Source organism: Peromyscus californicus, unplaced genomic scaffold, assembly GCF_007827085.1.
Source record: "Peromyscus californicus insignis strain IS unplaced genomic scaffold, ASM782708v3 Scaffold_22__1_contigs__length_63687245, whole genome shotgun sequence".
Lineage (NCBI taxonomy): Eukaryota > Metazoa > Chordata > Mammalia > Rodentia > Cricetidae > Peromyscus > Peromyscus californicus.
In genome coordinates this window covers 18,855,575-18,874,060 of record NW_026294525.1, presented here as the reverse complement: position 1 = coordinate 18,874,060, position 18,486 = coordinate 18,855,575, and the positions used below count along the sequence as shown (strand labels likewise).

Sequence of the window (18,486 nt, the reverse complement as noted above, 5' to 3'; positions counted from 1 at the left end):
AAATTGGACAAAACAAACAGAAGGAAAAGAACCCAAGAGAAGGCAGAAGACACAGACCCACTCATTCACACACTCAGGAATCCCATCAAAAACACTAAACTGAAAGCCATAATATATTCACAAAGAATCTATAGGGTAAAAACAGAAAAGAAAAAATATATATACAAATAAAATAAGAATTAAAAATAATAAGGTAAAGTTAATAAACACAAACAAATGCAAAATGAAAAAGGAAAAGTCTGACAGTCATTATGAGATAAGGACCCTCCAGCGATACTGAAGAGCTCGTTTTCTGCTGGCCGTGGACTCATTTGCAGGTGGCTATCAAGTGGAGATGGATGGCTTCTATGTTAGTGGTGGGGACACGTGCCCATTTCTCCTTTCAGCTCTGGGATGTCATCAGGTACAGACCTGTGCAGGCCCCGTGGGCCTGCACCATATGTCCATCCGCCATGTTGATTTAGAGGGCCTTGTTTCCTTGGGGTCCTCTATCCCTTCTACCTCTTAACTTTTTCTGCCTCTTCTTCCATGGGGTTCCCTGAAACCTGAGGGGAGGGGTTCATGGGAGACAACCCATTTAGGGCTGAGTGTTCCATGGTTTCTCACTTTTTACATAATATCTGCTATGTGTCTCTATTTATTCTGATCTGCTACCGGAGGGAGCTTCTCTGATAATGGCTGAGCAAAGCACTGATCTATGAGTATAGCAGAATGTTATTAGGAGTCATTTTATTGCTACTTTTTTATTTACACCAGTATTATTTGGTTTTACCCTAGGTCCTTGGGCTGTCTAGTTTCTGGTTCTTGGTCACCCAAGCAACATTGGGTATGAGTTCCATTTTGTGTAGTGGGCCTTAAGTCAGATCAGATATGGTTGGTTATTCCCACAAGCTTAGTGCCACCATTGCCTTAGCATATTTTACAGGCAAGACAGCTTATAGATCAAAAGTTTTGTGGCTAGGTTGGTATTGGTGTTTTCCTTTTGGTAGCCTGAAGAGTACCTTCCTGTACCAAAGACACCAGAACGTGGGGTGAAGGCTCCATGTAGGCACCAATTCACCTTCTCCATGTTCAATGATTTATGATTTTCTTGTTACTTAACTCAGAGTTTCTAGAATTTTTTGCCTTTCAGCTTCATGCTTGTATATGCTAAAATCATACACAAGGACCCACCATAGTTCACCTCTGATGAACTTTTTAGTCTTACTCCTTCTGTTCAGTCTGTTGTGATGTATTATGCAGATTCCTGTCAGACTAATTGTGACCTACGTCATGCCCTTATTACTCTGATTTAAACCATTGTTTGCTATTATTGCTTTAACTGCTCTCTCTGCTAACTTAAAAAGACTGCGGTGTTATTTCTCACTTGCTCTCTCCCTATCCTCCCACAGTGGCCTTAATTTAGGGGATAGCAGACCTCAAATTTCATACCTTCTCTTACACAACTTTTGGCACCTGGAACCCTCCACTTATTTCACTGTCGATAGAATCCACACACTTTTCACCACATGCTTTATGGCTTTCCTAGACTCTTTACAGATATGTCTGATCTGTAAATCCCCAAACCCCATCTCAGCTCTTTGTAACAGCTTCTGGCATTTGCTATATTTATACCTGTTATCAGTAATACTCAGTGTTGTGAATAGAATCGCCGTATTACTTATTTTCTCCTGAAAAATAATCATTGAGCAAAGCTTCCTTTGAGCCGCAGTCACCCTGGGGCTAAGGTGGTTTTGCCCCCAGGAACTATTTGACAGTGTCTGGATAGATAGTTTATTAGGTGGAATACTACTGGCATCTAGTGGATAAAAGATAAATATACTTCAAATATCTGCAATGTACAGCACAGTTTTCCAAGTGAAAGCCTCTCTAGATGTGGACAGTAATAAGGTTGGAAACCTCATGTATGTGAGTGGTGCTGCTTGCCTGATTATTTTTTTAAGACATTAAATCCTGACTGAATTTCAGCTTAGTATCTGTTACTTATATTAATTATTAGTAAGTTTTTTATTTTATTTTTAAAGTAACAGACAATTTGAAAATAATTCTGTATGATAGCCCTAGAAAAATATGTTATTAATATATTTTTTTTCATTTTCATCTATTAGATAAGTTGTTTTAATAATGGAATTTGTTGCATGTGCTCTGTACTGAAATATGATTAAGTCAAGAAATACTATTCAAATACAATTCAAATCACATGGGATAATATGTTTTATTTTTGTTGAACTGTCAGTTAAATATGTGAAATACCAGATCCTTAGAGCTAAGGAAAAGATTTATTATGAAGAGAAGAAAGCTAATTTTTATTACTACTCCTTTTGTGTGTGTGTTTCATCTTTTGTTTAGGAATAAAGATAGAGATGGTCGGGCTCATTTTATAGTTTGTAAATTTTTTTTTCCTGAAATACCGCTTGTTTTTTAGTATTATTAGCAGTAGGCAAATTAACACACACTGAATAGCCATTTTGTACCTTTTAAGTGTCTGTTTGTTTCTGGTTTTTTTTTTTCAGATATTTTAAAGTCTCATTCTAAGCAACATTATTATGTTTTTAGTTTTAAACATATTACTATGTATTTAGGTAGAATTGTACTTTAATTTTATGATTTAAAGCATGTTTTGATATCTTGATGAATTTATTACATAGCTAGAAAACAAGGGAACCTCATGGCTCAGCTGTAGTGTGTCTGACTCCATATCTTAAAAACCATGAAAAGTAAAATTATAATTTAGGTTATTACTGGACTAAAATACCTTAGCTGTTCGCCAGTGTGACAAGCTTCCTGAGAGAAAACTTTTCAGAGAGGAAGTATTTATTGTTGCCCACTGTTTGAGAGGTTCTGGTCCATTGCTGTGGGCTTACATTGGTGAGGAAAATACCTTACCTTTGCAGGAAGAAAGTCCTACTGCAGGGTTGTCAGTCTCACAAACTCCCAGCAGCCAGAGGGCAGGGAAGTGTGCCGGTGCCAGCAGGTCCCCCTGCCCCTTCTGCCTGGGGCGCCAGCCTCGTGAGATGGCACTAACCCATCAGAGTGAGTCTTTCACCTTAACTAGTCCTCTCTGGAAATGCCCTCAGATAGACCCAGAGACGGGCTCCACTGGTTAGTCTCTTCTTTTGGGTTATGTTTGTGATTAATCATCACACAAAACAGCTTTCTTTAATATTGGATGAGGTATCAAAATGATGGAGGAAAAAAAAAAAAAGAATTGGAATTTAAGGTGGCTATGCCAGCAGAAGGGTGAGGTATTCGATACCACGATGTTGAGAAATTACTGATTTCCCAGCAGTTTAAGTTCTGCTTCAGCCACTTCCTAGCTGACAAGTTAAGCCTTTGTTTTGTCGAGAGAATGGGTCGTAAGTTAGGTGTGAGAAGCACATGAGACTAACATGTATGTAGCGTGCAGTTTTTCGTGTAGCAGTGATATAGGTGCAACCTTTGTGTTTATTAGTGGTAAGAGAGCATCTTCCGTAATAGAAGTCTTCGATGTTTTTACATATTCACACAGAATAATAAAATCCTAGAATGTATAGTAATGCCTTCATGGTTGTGTTAATCACAGGTTACAGTGTGTTAATGTGGTTTTCTTTTTCCTATTGTTAAAGATACCCTATATTTGAGAATCCCTACCCTTTGAGTATACACGAGTCCCCTGTTACATGTTGTGAATATTTTGCTGATTGTCCCGTGGACCTCATTCCTGCACTTTATTCTGTTGGAGCTAGACAGAAACGTCAAGGCTACAGCAAAAAGGTACCAAACCTGAGTTCATTGTTTAATGTAACATATTATTATTATTTTGAATTTGTCACCTTGAGGTGTTGGTAACATTGTTAACTTTTTAGGAAATCATTTTTAGAAGTAAATTCTGTACTGTGTTCATACCTATGTAATATACCTATACATTGTATACTACATGTCTACTATAGAGAATATGTGTTTTCAAGTCAATTTTCAATTTTTTTTTATAGGAATGGCCCATCAATGGAGGTAATTGGGGCTTGGGTGCTCAAAGTTACCCAGAAATAATTATTACAGGGTAAGTAAACATATATTTTTGCCAATTAAATCAGTAATAGCTAATATACTTAAGACAGTTTGAATTTTAACTCACTCGGTAAGTAAAGCTTTCTTCTGTGTTACAACTTGCGAAGTGAGTTATCGGCGAGAACTTGGTGGCTCTCAGTGATTTCTGCCTTTTGCTCATCTTTGTGAATGAGTTTGCTGACAAGTAACTGTTTTTTTTTTCCTTTTCTTTTTTCATCATATTTTTGTCTCTTTTGTTTGTCCTAGGCATGCTGACGGGTCAATTAAGTTCTGGGATGCTTCTGCAAGTAAGAGCTTTGACTATTTAGCTGTTTGTCAGGTTTCATTGCTATTGCCCTTATACATGATGTTTTAAATAATTGTATAAACCACATTAGATTTGAAAGTACTAAATGATCAGCACAGTTTATTGGCTTATCAAGAATCCAGATATTTTAATGTTGTTAGTAAGCCAAATAATAATTCTCAACAGTGTTCCAGTTTTTTCAAATTTCTCCAGAACTTCTCTTTAGAAGTCAAAAATAGACGTGAAAATATATTTCAAATTAGAAAATGCTTTGATCCAATTCTAAAGTACTATTACAAAAGATTATGTTGTCCTTGTGAACAGACCTTGGATTAGATAGTAGCAAAAGAGGGAAGAAACACCTTTGTGATTGGAGACCATTTATAGAAAGCATTTATAGAAATCCACTTAACTCGGGATAGCTGGTGTTTTATAGGAATGTTTGATAATACTGGTGCCTTTTTGGAAGAAAGTTTATATATATAGGATGTCATTTTAGGGACTAAAATATGTCCTCCATATGTTTACAGCAAGTATTTTGCTCCAGTTTCCTCTTGTAGTTTCTCCTCAGTCCCTCTAAATCCTTTGTGATGGTGAAAATGTCTGAATATATAATACACTGAGAAATAGACAGAGAAATGAAAGTAGGGTTTAGGTAAATGTAGGCTGTTTTTCTTCCATAACATGATGATTAACCATTATATTTGGTTTTTAAAGATTTGATGGAATGTTTTTATTTACAGATTTTTCATATAATATTTTGATCATATTCTTCCCCTCCCTCAACTCCTCCCAGATCATTCCAACCTCCCAACCCATCCCACTTCATGCCCCCCCCAAAAAAATTGAAAAAGAATAAAATCAAAACAAAAAACAATAGGACAAAAAAATACCAAAACAAAACAAAAAGCACCCCCCATACACAACACACACACACACACACACACACACACACACACACACACACACACACACACATGCACACACCAAATGGAGTCTATTTTGTATCGGCCAGATTGTGGTTGGTAAACCCAGTGACACCCTACTGGAGAGTGCTATTTTCTCTTTCTGAGCATGTAGCAGTTGGATTGAGGGCTGGATTTTGTGTCTACTTTCTCTTCTCCATGCTGGGGCTTCGTGTGGTTTGACCTTCTGCAGGTCTTATGCATGCTGTCACATTCTCTCTGAGTTCATACGTGCGTCAGTACCTTGAGCCTTGACAGGAGGGACTTGATAAAGACATCCCCTTTAGGGCTGAGTGCCGAAGTCTTTCACTCTCTGTGCATTGTCCAGTTGTGGGTCTCTTTGTTAATTGCCATCTTTTGCAAGAAGAAGCTTCTCCGATCAGAGATGAGTGATGCATGGATCTATGGGTGTAACAACGTGTCCTGATGAGTCATTTTACTCCTACGTTACCTTGCCAGAATGATAGTAGTAGCCTTTCCCCTAGGGCCCATGACCTAGCTATAGCTAGCTCAGGTTCTTGACCACTTTAGCAGTGTCAGATATAGGTTCCATGTCATCAAGTAGGTCTTCAATCCAATTTTGAAAAAAGTGGTTGATTACTTCCAAGCTGTTTGTGCCACCATTGTACCAGTGTACTTTGCAAGCAGGTCACTGTTGTAGGTCACAGAGTTTGTAGCTCAGTGATACTTCCTCTTCCTGGAAGTCCTTCTCCTCCCATCCTGGTCCCTTAATAGCTGCCTAACTTCTGTGGGAGTTTAGTTTTGTGCAGGGTGATAGATATGGATCTATTTCCATTTTCTACATGCAACTATCTGCTTTGACCAGCACCAGTTGTTGAATATGCTGTCTTTCCTCCAGTGTGCACCTTTGGGTTCTTTGTGAAGGCTCAGGTATCCATCAGTGTGGAACTTATATTGATCTTTAATTCTGTTTCTTGGTCAAAGTGTCTGGTTTTTACACCAATAACCATGCTGTTTTTATTACTATAGCTCTGTAATACAGTGTGAAATCAATGGCGATGATGCCTCTAGCAGTTCTTTTATTATTCCTATTTTAAGCTAGGCAGTGGTAGCCCATGCCTTTAATCCCAGCACTCCAGAGGCAGAGGCAAGAATGTCTCTGAGTTCAAGACCAGGCTGGTCTACAGAGTGAGTTCCAGGACAGCCAGGACTATATAGTGAGACCCTGTCTGGAAAAACAACAACCAACAAAATAGAATTCTTTTACTTATACTGGGCTTTTTTCATCTTTCCATCTGAAGTTGAAGATTGTTTGTTTTGTTGTTGTTGTTTATTTATTTATTTTTGTTGTTCAATTTCTGTGAAGAATTGTGTGGTAATTTGGATGGGGATTGCATTTGAATCTAGATAGCTTTTAATAGGCTAGCCATTTTCACAGTATCAATCTTACTGACCCAAGGGAGGTCTTTCTGTGTTCTGTTATTATCTTCACCTTCTTTCTTCAGTGTCTTACAGTTTTTATTATTCAAGTCTTTCACTCATCTGGTTAGAGTTATCCTAAGTTTTTGTTTGTTTGTTTTGTTTTGGGGTTGTTTGTTTTGAGGTGATTGTGGAAGGTACCGTTTCCCTGATATCTTTCTCTGTTTGTCATTTCTGTATAGGAAAGCTTTTGTGTGTATGTGTATGTGTTAATTTTATATCCTGATACTTTGTTGAAAGTATTATCAGCTATAGAAGTTTCCTAGTGGAGTCTCTCCGGTCTTTTATATGTAAAATAATGTCTGCAAATAAAGATAATTGACTTTTCCTTTTCTGTTCGTATCCCTTTGATGATCTCTTTCAGATGTCTTACTGCTCTAGCAAGACTTCAAGTACTACATTGAATAGCTATGGAAAGAGTACCCTTGTCTTGTTTCTGATTTTAGTGGAATTGCTGTGAGCTTTTCTCCATTTAGGATGACGTAGGCTGTGGGTTTGACTTTATTGTGTTGAGGTTTATTCTTTGTATCCAGGAAAAAAAACAAAAACAAAACAAAACAAACAAACAAACAAACAAAAGTCTCTTCAGGACTTTTATCATGAAAGCTTTTGTCAAAGACCTTCTCTACATCTAATGATATAATTGTGTGGTTTTGTCTTTCAGTTTGTTTATGTGGTGGATTACTTGTTAATCTATGTTGAACCATCTCTGCATCTCTGGAATGAAGTCAGTTTGTTCATGGTGGATGATCTTTTTTGATGTGTTCTTGTATTCAGTTTCCAAGCATTTTGTTGAAATTTTTTGTATGTATGTTTCTAAGGGGTATTTAATTGGTCTTTAATTTTCTTCTGCTGTTGGGTCTTTATGTGGTTTTGGCATGAGAATAATCAGGGCTTTCTAAAACAAACTGGAAGGGATTTCTTGAGTTTATTTGGTGGAATAATCCCAGGAGTGATGGCATGAGCTCCTCTTTGAAGGTCAGTAGAGTACTGCACTGAATCCATCTGTCCCCGGCTTTATTTGGTTGAGAATCTTTTACTTACTGCTTCACTTTCTCTATGGATTATGGGTCTGTTTAAATCATTTATTTCATTTTAATTTTATTACATCATGTATATCTAGAAATTCATCCGTTTCTTGTAGGTTTTCTAACTTGGTGAAGTACAGATTTTTAACTTTCCCTAAATTTCTCGGTAACATTTCTATTTTTTTTTTTTTTTTTTTTTTTTTTTTTGGTTTTTCGAGACAGGGTTTCTCTGTGTAGCTTTGCGCCTTTCCTGGAACTCACTTGGTAGTCCAGGCTGGCCTCGAACTCACAGAGATCCGCCTGGCTCTGCCTCCCGAGTGCTGGGATTAAAGGCGTGCGCCACCACCGCCCGGCCATTTCTATTTTAATATCTAATTTTATTAATTTGGATCTTCTGTGTTCTTTGCTTAATTTGGCTAGAAGTTTGTTGATTTTTGTCAAAGAACCAAATCTTTGTTTCCTTGGGGTTTTTTTTTGTTTTTTTTTTTTTTTTGGTTTGTTTGTTTCTGTTTCATTGATTTCTCCCCTTAGTTTGATAATTTGTTTCTTGCCATTTGAGTACTACTTCTTCTTCTTGTTTTTGAGAGCTTTTGAATATGTCATAAATAAGTTATATATATGCAATTTCTGCAAGTTGTTGGTGTAGCGCTTAGCGCTGTCTTAGTATTATTATGAACATGCTTCTTAGAACCTGCTTCATCATTTCCATAAGCTTGGGTGTGTTGTGTTTTCACATTCATTCAATTATAAAATGTTTTTAATTTCTTACTTGTTATCTCTCTTGACCCAGTTTTCATTCACTAATAAATTGTTCAAGTTCCATGAGTTTGTGTACTCCCTGCCATTCTGTGCAGCTGTAATCCATGGTGTTCAAGTAGGGTGCAAGTCCTATTTCAGTTTTCTTATATCTGTTAAGACTTGCTTTGTGTCCTAATATGTGGTCAGTTTTGGAAAAATGTCCATGGGCTGCTGAGAAGAAAGTATATTCTTTCGCACTTGAATAGAATGTTCTGAAGGTGGCTGATAGGTCCAGTTGATTTCTGATAACAGTTAGCTCTGTTTCTCTACTTTATTTTTGTCTGGATGACCTGTTTCTTGGCAACAGTGGGATATTGAAGTCATGTGCTCTCCTTATGGCAGTCAGTATGTGATTGTTATCTACAGTAGTGTTTCTGAACTTGTGTTTGTTGTATAAGTATTTAGAATTGGAGTATCCCTTAGTGGATTTCTCTAATGCGTATATAGTATCCCTCCCTATCTCTTCTGATTTTTTTTTGTTTGTTTAAAGATCATATTTTGTCAGATGTTAAAATGGCTACACCAGCTTGTTTTTTAAGTCCATATTTTTGGAATACCTCTATCCTTTTACCATAAATTGGTGTCTTTCCTTGATGGTGAAGTATATTTCTCGAATACATCAGAAAGATGGATCATGGTTGTTCATCTTTGTGATCTTACACTAGGATCTAGGTAGCGAGAGTTATGACTCTAAAGTATTTCTTGATGTAGTTGTCTGCTCTTGTCTTTGCTGGGTGCTTGTTTCAGTCTTTGCTTGCTGTTGCCCACTCTGGATTCTAGCCAAGTGTTGTACCTGTGGGGTTGCTAAATCCCAGTAAAATATGGAGGCTGTTGGTCCCTGATAGAGGAAGATTTATGGGTTAGTAGGGAGTCACAAAAAAAATGGACAAGGAATAATTGAAAGGGGTGGTAGAGAAGAATTAACAATTTTGGGGTTTCAGCTAAAATTTGTAATATACTTTCTTCTAGTAACTCTACAAGTACTGTATAAATTAAAAACGTCTAAAGTGTTTGAAAAGTCAAGAAGTAAAGATGACAGACCGAACACGGACATTGTAGATGAAGATCCATATGCCATTCAGATCATCTCCTGGTGCCCAGAGAGCAGAATGCTGTGCATAGCTGGAGTGTCAGCACATGTCATCCTTTATAGATTCAGCAAGCAGGAAGTGGTAACAGAAGTCATCCCGGTAATCACCTCTTAAACAGTTTCCTTCTCAGTTGTCTGATATTTTTAAGCTTTTAAAAATTATTTAGTAAGAAGTTTACTATTGTTTTTGCATAAAAATTTGAAAGCACTTTAGTATTTATATCACTATCTGTTTTGTGAAAATAGCATTTTTACATATACTTTAAGGGACTATCTGAATCTTTAAGTATATTATGTCTTTTATTTAAGGAATGTCAACTTATTGGTATTCCATACATTCTAAAATCATGATGCATATGTGTGTACATGTATGAACTCCCACCCATACACACAAGTTCTTAAAAGTTGAGTCAAAAATCTTTTTTTCTTTTATCGCTAGAAATATAGTCCTTTTTTTTTTTTTTTACTTTTAAAAATATTCTTTCTGGTTCATATAATACAGGAGTTTTAATTATTAGGAATAGGTAAACAGCCATTCTTTTATGACAGATGCTTGAAGTTCGACTGTTATATGAAATAAATGATGTGGAAACGCCAGAGGGTGATCAGCCGCCACCTTTGCCCACCCCCGTGGGCAGCTCCAACCCTCAGCCCATTCCTCCTCAGTCTCATCCATCCACCAGCAGCAGCTCATCCGATGGGCTTCGCGATAATGTACCTTGTTTAAAGTAAGTTGCAAAACATTAGGTCTGTTTTACATGTTATCTCTTCATTTAGAAAAATAATTATCATTAGTACATCTATGATGGCATTTTCCTGTAAGAATGGGTATTCTTGTGTTTGGTGTGGTTAACTGAGCTTGTATTTATGGTATAAGAAGAACGGTAATTCTATAGTGTTACACCTAATATTACCAAGGTTTAAAATAATGAGGTAGGATGGCTATGGGTCACCCTGTATGTATCACTACACCTTCACATAAGCCATGATTTCATCCTGGACTTAGATTAATGTGGTTTATGTTCATTCTCTTCTCTGAACTCTGAAAATTCTGCTTCTTTTCATTTTCACTTTGGATTCAGTGTTCTCATATTTTATGTTTTCCTGAATCTTAACATCACTTTATCTTTACATAAAAGACTTTACTTTGTATCATTTTAAGAGCAGACTAGTTGATGCAGGGATAAATTGGATGCACTTTTATTTTCATTTTTCTGTTCAGTTTCTGTTTTTGAGTGACTAAATTCTTCAGAGGTTATAGAGAAATAAAGTGATGAGTAAAGAATTAAAATCGTTGGATTACATAAAAACTGTGTGACTCAATGTGCTACATAGAAAACAACGAAAATCACGATAGGGGACAGAAGTGGATGGGTTCAAAGTGGAGAGGGTGACAGGACAGCATGTGTGCTCAGTAGAGAACTAGGTTTTGTGTTGATTTTACAGAAGAGCAGCTGAGAGTGCTTCTAGTGCATATGCGGTGGTTAGAATGTTGATATAGTAAAAAAGCCACTCCTCAAATAAGGCAAACAGACATTAAAAGAAAAAAATCACAATCAGATTTCTTAAGATTCATTTATTTTATTTTATTTTATGTGAGTTGATGTTTTGCCTGCATGTGTGTCTATGTGAGGGTGGCAGATTCCCTGGAACTGGAGTTACAGACAGTTGTGAGCTGCCATGTGGATGCTGGGAATTGAACCCAGGTCCTCTGGAAGAACAGCCAGTGTTCTTAACGCCTGAGCCATCTCTCCAGCTCCTACAATTCTCTTTTAAGTACATGTTTTACAGAATTTTTTCCTATGTTCTCAAAATCTTGAGAGCATGGATTTTAAACGAGTGATTCTCCAGCAGGGATGATCTCGCCTGTTTCAGGATATGCCCCAGTGTCTGGAGACAGTGTTAGTTTCCCAGCAGGGGCTGGGGCTGCTGTTGAGGTTGAGTTGGTAGACTTGGTAGATGGGGCCTGAGATGAGGCTCAGATCTATAATGTACATGGCGAAGAATTGCTTCCTTCAAAATGCAGGAGTCTCAAAGGTCGCAAGCTGGCTTCTTCCCTTCCTTCCCATGTTTCCTTTCCTCTTCTACTCCCCCTCTCTCTCTTGCTTCCTCCCACCTTCTCTTTATCTCATACTTAGAAACATCTCCTTTTAGCTACACTTCTAGCATATATTATCTAAAACGAAATTTACAATACAGATTTATATTTTTGCTATTTTTTAAGGATGCAGTACTACTTTAACACTAAATTTTAAAATGTTACTGCAGTGTTTTCATATTGGTTTCATTTTTTTAGTTTTTGTTAATTTTATAGATGGATAATATAATTATCTATTATGGGTATTAGTAAAATAGTTCTATATTTCCTCAGTTTTATCAATTATATGAAGTAGTGTTTTAGCATATTTAGCACAATGTTATCACATAAAAATGTGAGATAATTTGTCATCTTCAACAAAATTAGAATACTTTAATTTGGGCTTTAGCATTACTTATGCCTCTAAATGTTCATAAGCTTAATATCCAACAGTCTGAAACATGAGATCAGTTTCCTCCTGAGGAATAAACACTGTCAATGTATGGCTTTCCCAAGCCAAGAGGCTAGGAAATAGTTAGGACAAGAAACGAAGTGCTCTCAAACCAGAGTTACAAGACCTCTTGCCTTGGCTCCCCAGATAAAAATGAAAGGCAGGTCCAATAAGCGAATCTTTGTCCTCTGATTTTGCTTAGGTAAGTGTTTTTCCACTGTTTGTACTGACAGAAAGGACAAGGAGAATAAGTAAGTTAATTACCAAAAACAATTAAAACCTCCAGCCAGAGCCTGGAAGTCTAAATCCTCTTAAGATGCACTGTTTCTGGAACTGAGTTTTCAGTACTGTCCACAGGCTTGAGGTTATGGATAGCTATCATTATTGTCTGATATTTGTATCTGTGGTGAGATGTATTGACTTCTAATCTGCAAGTATTTAGTAGAATGTCGCTTAGTATAGCAATTTCTTTTCAGTTCAGATTTCAAGGGATTCCTAATGTCTAGGAAGTCTCACAAGCCAACTTGTTACTGCTTAATATTCTTTGTTATTAGCATTAGCTGTTAACATTTGTATGTGGATATACTTCCCTATCCTGGACTTATACAGTAACTTAAATACATTGTTTCTTAATCCTAGAAGAATTAATGTAACTGTGATTTGATAATGATGCTCTTCTTCACTTTTGAATGCCATTTTAGACTTCTAGGGTATACTGTGGTGTTATCTCCATTTTGGGAGGAGCTTGCTTTCAAGGGGTTTCTTACACTGCTCCCTCTACCTCATGTGACCAACCTTGATTTCTGTCAAGATAATGTAGTTCATGCCCTCTTCTTCTTCTTCTTTTTTTTTTTTTTGGTGTTTAATTTATTGAACTTTTTTTAAAAATTTTTTATTTTTATTTTGCAATACAATTCAGTTCTACATATCAGCCACGGATTCCCTTGTTCTCCCCCCTCACCTTCCCCTCAGCCCACCCCCCATTTCCACCTCCTCCAGGGCAAAGCCTCCCCTGCGGACTGAGATCAACCTGGTAGACTCAGTCCCCTCCTCCCAGGCCGAGCCAAGCGATCCTGCATAGGCCCCAGGTTTCAAACAGCCAACTCATGCAATGAGCACAGGACCCGGTCCCACTGCCTGGATGCCTCCCAAACAGATCAGGCCAATCAACTGTCTCACCCATTCAGAGGGCCTGATCCAGTTGGTGACCCCTCAGCCATTGGTTCATAGTTCATGTGTTTCCATTCGTTTGGCTATTTGTCCCTGTGCTTTATCCAACCTTGGTCTCAACAATTCTCGCTCATATAAACCCTCCTCTTTCTCGCTAATTGGACTCCCAGAGCTCCACCCGGGGCCTAGTCATGGATCTCTGCATCCAGATCCCTCAGTCGTTGGATGGGGTTTCTAGCACGACAGTTAGGGTGTTTGTCATGCCCTCTTCTTATCTCCATGTGGAATTCAGGGAGACCAGCTTCTTTTGAAGAATATAACAACAGAACAAAATATGATTTCTAGACCTGTCTAGCGGGTTACTAATAATTGCTACATAATAGTTGTCAATCAGTGATAATAACTACAAAAAGTATTTTTAAGAAAAAGAAAATAGAACTAAAACCCTTATGCTTTTCCATTAAATGTTATATTATTCTATGATTATTTTTTAAATATGTATTTTCATTCTTTGAGAATCTCATACATGCATTCATTGTGTGCTGATTATATTCATTTTCTACTCCTCCTCTTAACCTTCCAGATCCCCCTGCAACTTTATGTCCTCTTCTTTTTTTCTTCTTTTTTTAAATGACCCACTGAGTCCAGTGTCTGCTGCCCCTATGCTCATCCAGTGGATGGGCACACTGGACCATGGTCAACTTACAGGGGGAAACACCTTTAAAGAAAACTGACTCTCCTTCCAAGAGCTATCAGCTGTCAGTAGTTCCTCAGCTAGGAATACATGCTGGAATGTTGACTACCTTGATCTTTGGTCTGTCTTGTGCAGGCAGCCATAGCTGCTGTGAGTCTTTGATCAATTGTTAACCTCTTTTGAAAACTACTCTTGTCCTAAATTTGATTAACCTGAAATCATACAGTATAGTTGCTTGGTGAATGGCAAAATTTAACTCTATGTATGTCTTTTAGACTTTTGATTAGATCTGTAATTGCTGTGCAGTGAGGTGGCTGTTCTTCACTCTTAAGTTGACTGGGTTTGGAATCACCCAGGAGATAGGCCTCTGAGCATGTCTGTGGGGACATTTCCAGAGAGGTTTAACTGTGAGGGAAGACTCAGCATGGATTCAGTGGTGCCGTCTTATGGACTAAGGTTACCAGGTCAACAGAAAGGGGAGGAGCAGGAAGCCACGGAGCACCACTACTCACCTGCCTTTACTTCCTTTCAACCCAGTGTGACCATCTCCATATGCTCCCACAACCATGTCACACTGCCATAGTGGAATATGACCCCTAGAGCAGTGAACCTAAGCAAACCCTTCATTCTTCCAGCAGCCTTTGTCACAAAAGTAAGGAAAAGAGCAGAGAGTCACCGCCAGGAAGTGGAGTCCTGCTGTAAGAAGGCTGGCTGTGTAGCTGTTGGGCCCTTTGAACTAGTGTGATAGAAGAAGGTGAAGGATTTGGAGCCATGGGCTGTAGAAGCCCTAGAAAACTCTAAGCAGAGCTAAGGGGCTGTTCTGATAAGAGTTTGGAATATAAGCACTCAGACAGAAATTCAGACAGGAAAGACTTCATAATCAAGGAAAGTTAAGACTATACCAGGAGCTGGGCCAGAGACCATTTATGTTATAGTCCAGCACAGAATCTATCTCCATTCTGTGTGCTGAAAATTTAAGGGAGGCTGAATTTAAAATAAAAGCCTACATTGTTTGACATAAATAATTAAAACAGACTAATAAAAAAGCATGATGTCATGATTGTGGAATGACCACTGTTCTTACTCCATTCTAAGTTGGAGCAAAAAGGTAAGGACAATATGCAGTTTGGTGGGAAAGGAGTAAGAGAAAGTAGCTGGAATTGTTGAAGAATGACTTCAACTAAAGAGAATCTAGTGTTCTCTGATGACACAATTGGGAAGGTTCCCTGTGGGTAAGACTTCCACTCCCATGAAAGACTCCAACTTATAAAAGTGAAAATTCATTTGAAAGGAGGAGCCTGAACTGAAAATGCCACTGAAGGGGCTTCCTGTTCAAAAACCACTGAGGGAAGTATTTCCTTAGGTTTCATACCCGGAAGGCATTCTGATAAAAAAAGGGAAGACTATATCTCAAAATAGCAACATCATTCATTTGGTGTTGATGTTGCAGGCATGCAAAATCCAAAAGTTAAAGGATCATGGAAGATTGCACCAAGGCTCCATGAAACCACTAAAGCCAGGCAGTTATGTGAGAGGGTAGGATTCCCTGTAAGTAACTGACAAGCTGTCCAAGGTGAATCTTAAGCTGCAGTAGAGATACCAATGTATTAGAGATGCCAGGGCTGTGTGATAATGCACCAGGAAAGGATACAGGCCTAGAGTGGGAACTGGACCAAGGAAGAAGCTACATGTTTCACAGTTGGCAGAACTGAAAGAGTGGGTTCCTGGACATGCCGGGGTCCAGATGATGCTAGCATAAGCCCTAGATGCCAGACATGAATCTTTAGGGTTTGATAGTTCGTCAAGGATTTTGTCTTACTTTGATCTTTTCTTGTTGCCTCCTATTTCTTGCTTTTGGAATGGGAATGTTTACAGTGTCATTGTACATTGGAAGTATGCCTCTTTTTATCTCCTTTGTTTACAGGGATTCACCAGCCTAGAAGTCTCAAGTATCAGAAGAGACTTTAGACTTTGAGCTTTAGAACAGTGTTAAAACTATTAAAATTTGTGGCAGTGAGGTGCATCAGTTACAGATAAACTAAATTCACTCTGTGTTGTCAGATAGTCATGGGTCTTTGAGGACCAGAGTGAATGTTATATTTCAGTAGTTCTCAACCTTCCTAATGCTGTGACCCTTTAATACAGCTCCTCATGTTGTAGTAACCCCCAACCATACAATTATTTTATTGCTACTTCGTAACTGTAATTTTGCTACAGTTATGAGTCATAATGTAAATAAACATCTGATATGTGGCCCCTCTGAAAGGGTCATTCAGCCCCCAATGGAGTTGCAACCCACAGGTTGAAAACTGCCATTATATTTAAAGTGGTTATATCTGGATGTCACAATAACAAATAGATTTGTCACAATTAATCTTTTATTGGAGCATGACTGGATTGAAAGTCACTGAGACTGACCTCTAAGAGTGTGGGCATTTCCAGAGAATGCTTAAATGTCTTCATCCCATGGAAATGGGAAAAAGAGAAAAAGAAGCAGCCAGCTGAGTACCACCACTTATCTTCCTATCTCTGCTCCCTTCCCACTTTCTATTTTTAAAATCTAACTTCTGTCATTTCTTCTTTTATTACATTTACTTATTTGTGTGTGGGGGAGGGTGTGCACATGCGCACGACCATGCACATGTGGGCACATGAACGTGCCGCAGCAAGCATAGCGGTCACAGTGATCGTGGGAGTCATCCTCTCCTTCCACATGTGGGTCATGGGCATCAGGGTCAGGTGTCTGAGCCTTTCCATAAGTGCCGTAACTTGCTGAGCCAGCTTGTTGAGACTTGTTGATTCATCCCGTTCTGTTATTTCTTGACCAGGCTTCATTTGTTTTTTATTCTGGGGATGGACCTGACTTCCACAAAGGCAAGAATTCTACTACCTAAATATTCCCCCAGCTAGTCCAGGTTTCAGGGACTTTTTTTTAAAAAAAAAAATTATGAATTAGAGATTTTGTATCAGATTAGTATTTAGAGGAGTTTTTTGGTTTGTTATTTTCTTACTTTTTTTCACTTCTTAGCAAAGTGAAGTTTTGAAAAGATTTATTTTGTGTTTGATTTATTGTGTGGGTTGGTGTCTGTGTGTTTCTGTGTACACATGAGTGTGGATGCCTGTGAAGTCTAGAAAATGGCATTCGATCATCTGGAGCTGGAATTATAGACAATGCCACCTGCCTGGCCTAGGTCCTGTTCACTGAACAGTGGTCCTTGGCAAGAGCATCAAGTGCTCCTAACTGCTGATTCACCTCTCAGTCCCATACAAGGAGTTCTGTGTATCTCATCACAAGTCTTATGTGTAGCTTTCATGTACTTATAAAATTAGTACTGTAAGATCTGCTCCTATTCTCTGGAGCCTAATCCAGTATGCACATTCTGTATGCCAGGCACAAGGAGTGCTTCCTCGGGGCTTGCCCGCTTGCCCAATTCAGACAAGAATAGCCAGCTGCATTTGGACTCTCAGCCTGTCTGGGCAAGAGGTCAGATGCCTTAATTGTCATTTTAATTCCTTAAGACCAACAAGTAGAAGGGATTGCTGGTCAGTTTCCTCAAAAGTATCAGAAACTCTCCCTCAGTAGAGTACAGCTCTGAGGGCCTACAAATGTTGTGTAAGCAGAGGTGACTCCAGTTCAGTTCCTATTACACATGTGTACAGTGACTCATTCTCCCAGTAGTCTTGACAACCAACTCTCACCTCTTTCTTAGTCAGCACATTGCTAGCAAGTGTCTTAGTCCTTGTCACTACACAAGTACCAACAAAATTATTCCAAGGTGTTCTTGTCTCTTAGTGTAGTTTCAGGCTGTTTCAACAGTGAGTAGTCTTCTTTCTGTCCTTTATACTCTGTCATTCCAAGGCAGAAGCCAAAGAATTGTTGGAAGACTGGACTTTGCAAGAGTTTGTGCAATCTAAGTCACCCTCAGCTTAAAATGTAATTACCCATGCAAGTAAATTGCTCTTATTGCCGGGTGGTGGTGGTGGCGCACGCTTTTAATCCCAGCACTAGGGAGGCAGAGCCAGGCAGATCCCTGTGAGTTCGAGGCCAGCCTGGTCTACAGAGTGAGATCCAGGACAGGGACCAAAAAAGCTTTTTTTTTCAAGAAAACTCTGTCTTGAAAACAAAAACAAAAACAAAAAACAAAACAAAAAAACTGCTCTTATTGTTTAAATATATTTATTTCACATGAAGTTTGCTGATACAGACAAGGCAGGGGTTACTGTCAAGTATTCCTTCAGAAAGTCTCATATTTCTATAAACTCCTCTCTCCCCCACTTTCTAATATCGTAGACTTAACCAATACAAGTTTAGCACAAACGTATCCATTATTTGTGAGATTTGCATATTTACCATCTGTCTGTCAAGTAGTTCTAAATATATAGATCCCTGCCATCCCCTCAAATGTACCAGCTATTCCTCTGAAACTAGCTCCTCGTTAC

General features: G+C 38.4%; 1 protein-coding gene across 1 annotated transcript in view; it reads left to right on the top strand.

The window, feature by feature from the left end:
• The window catches only part of Stxbp5 (syntaxin binding protein 5), a 138,414-nt gene that overhangs the window by 79,021 nt on the left and 40,907 nt on the right, over positions 1-18,486 (top strand). The window contains exons 14-18 of the mRNA XM_052751572.1: positions 3,606-3,753; positions 3,972-4,039; positions 4,294-4,334; positions 9,534-9,754; positions 10,204-10,382. Coding sequence (XP_052607532.1) covers positions 3,606-3,753; positions 3,972-4,039; positions 4,294-4,334; positions 9,534-9,754; positions 10,204-10,382 — 657 coding nt within the window. The remainder of the gene's footprint in view (positions 1-3,605; positions 3,754-3,971; positions 4,040-4,293; positions 4,335-9,533; positions 9,755-10,203; positions 10,383-18,486) is intronic.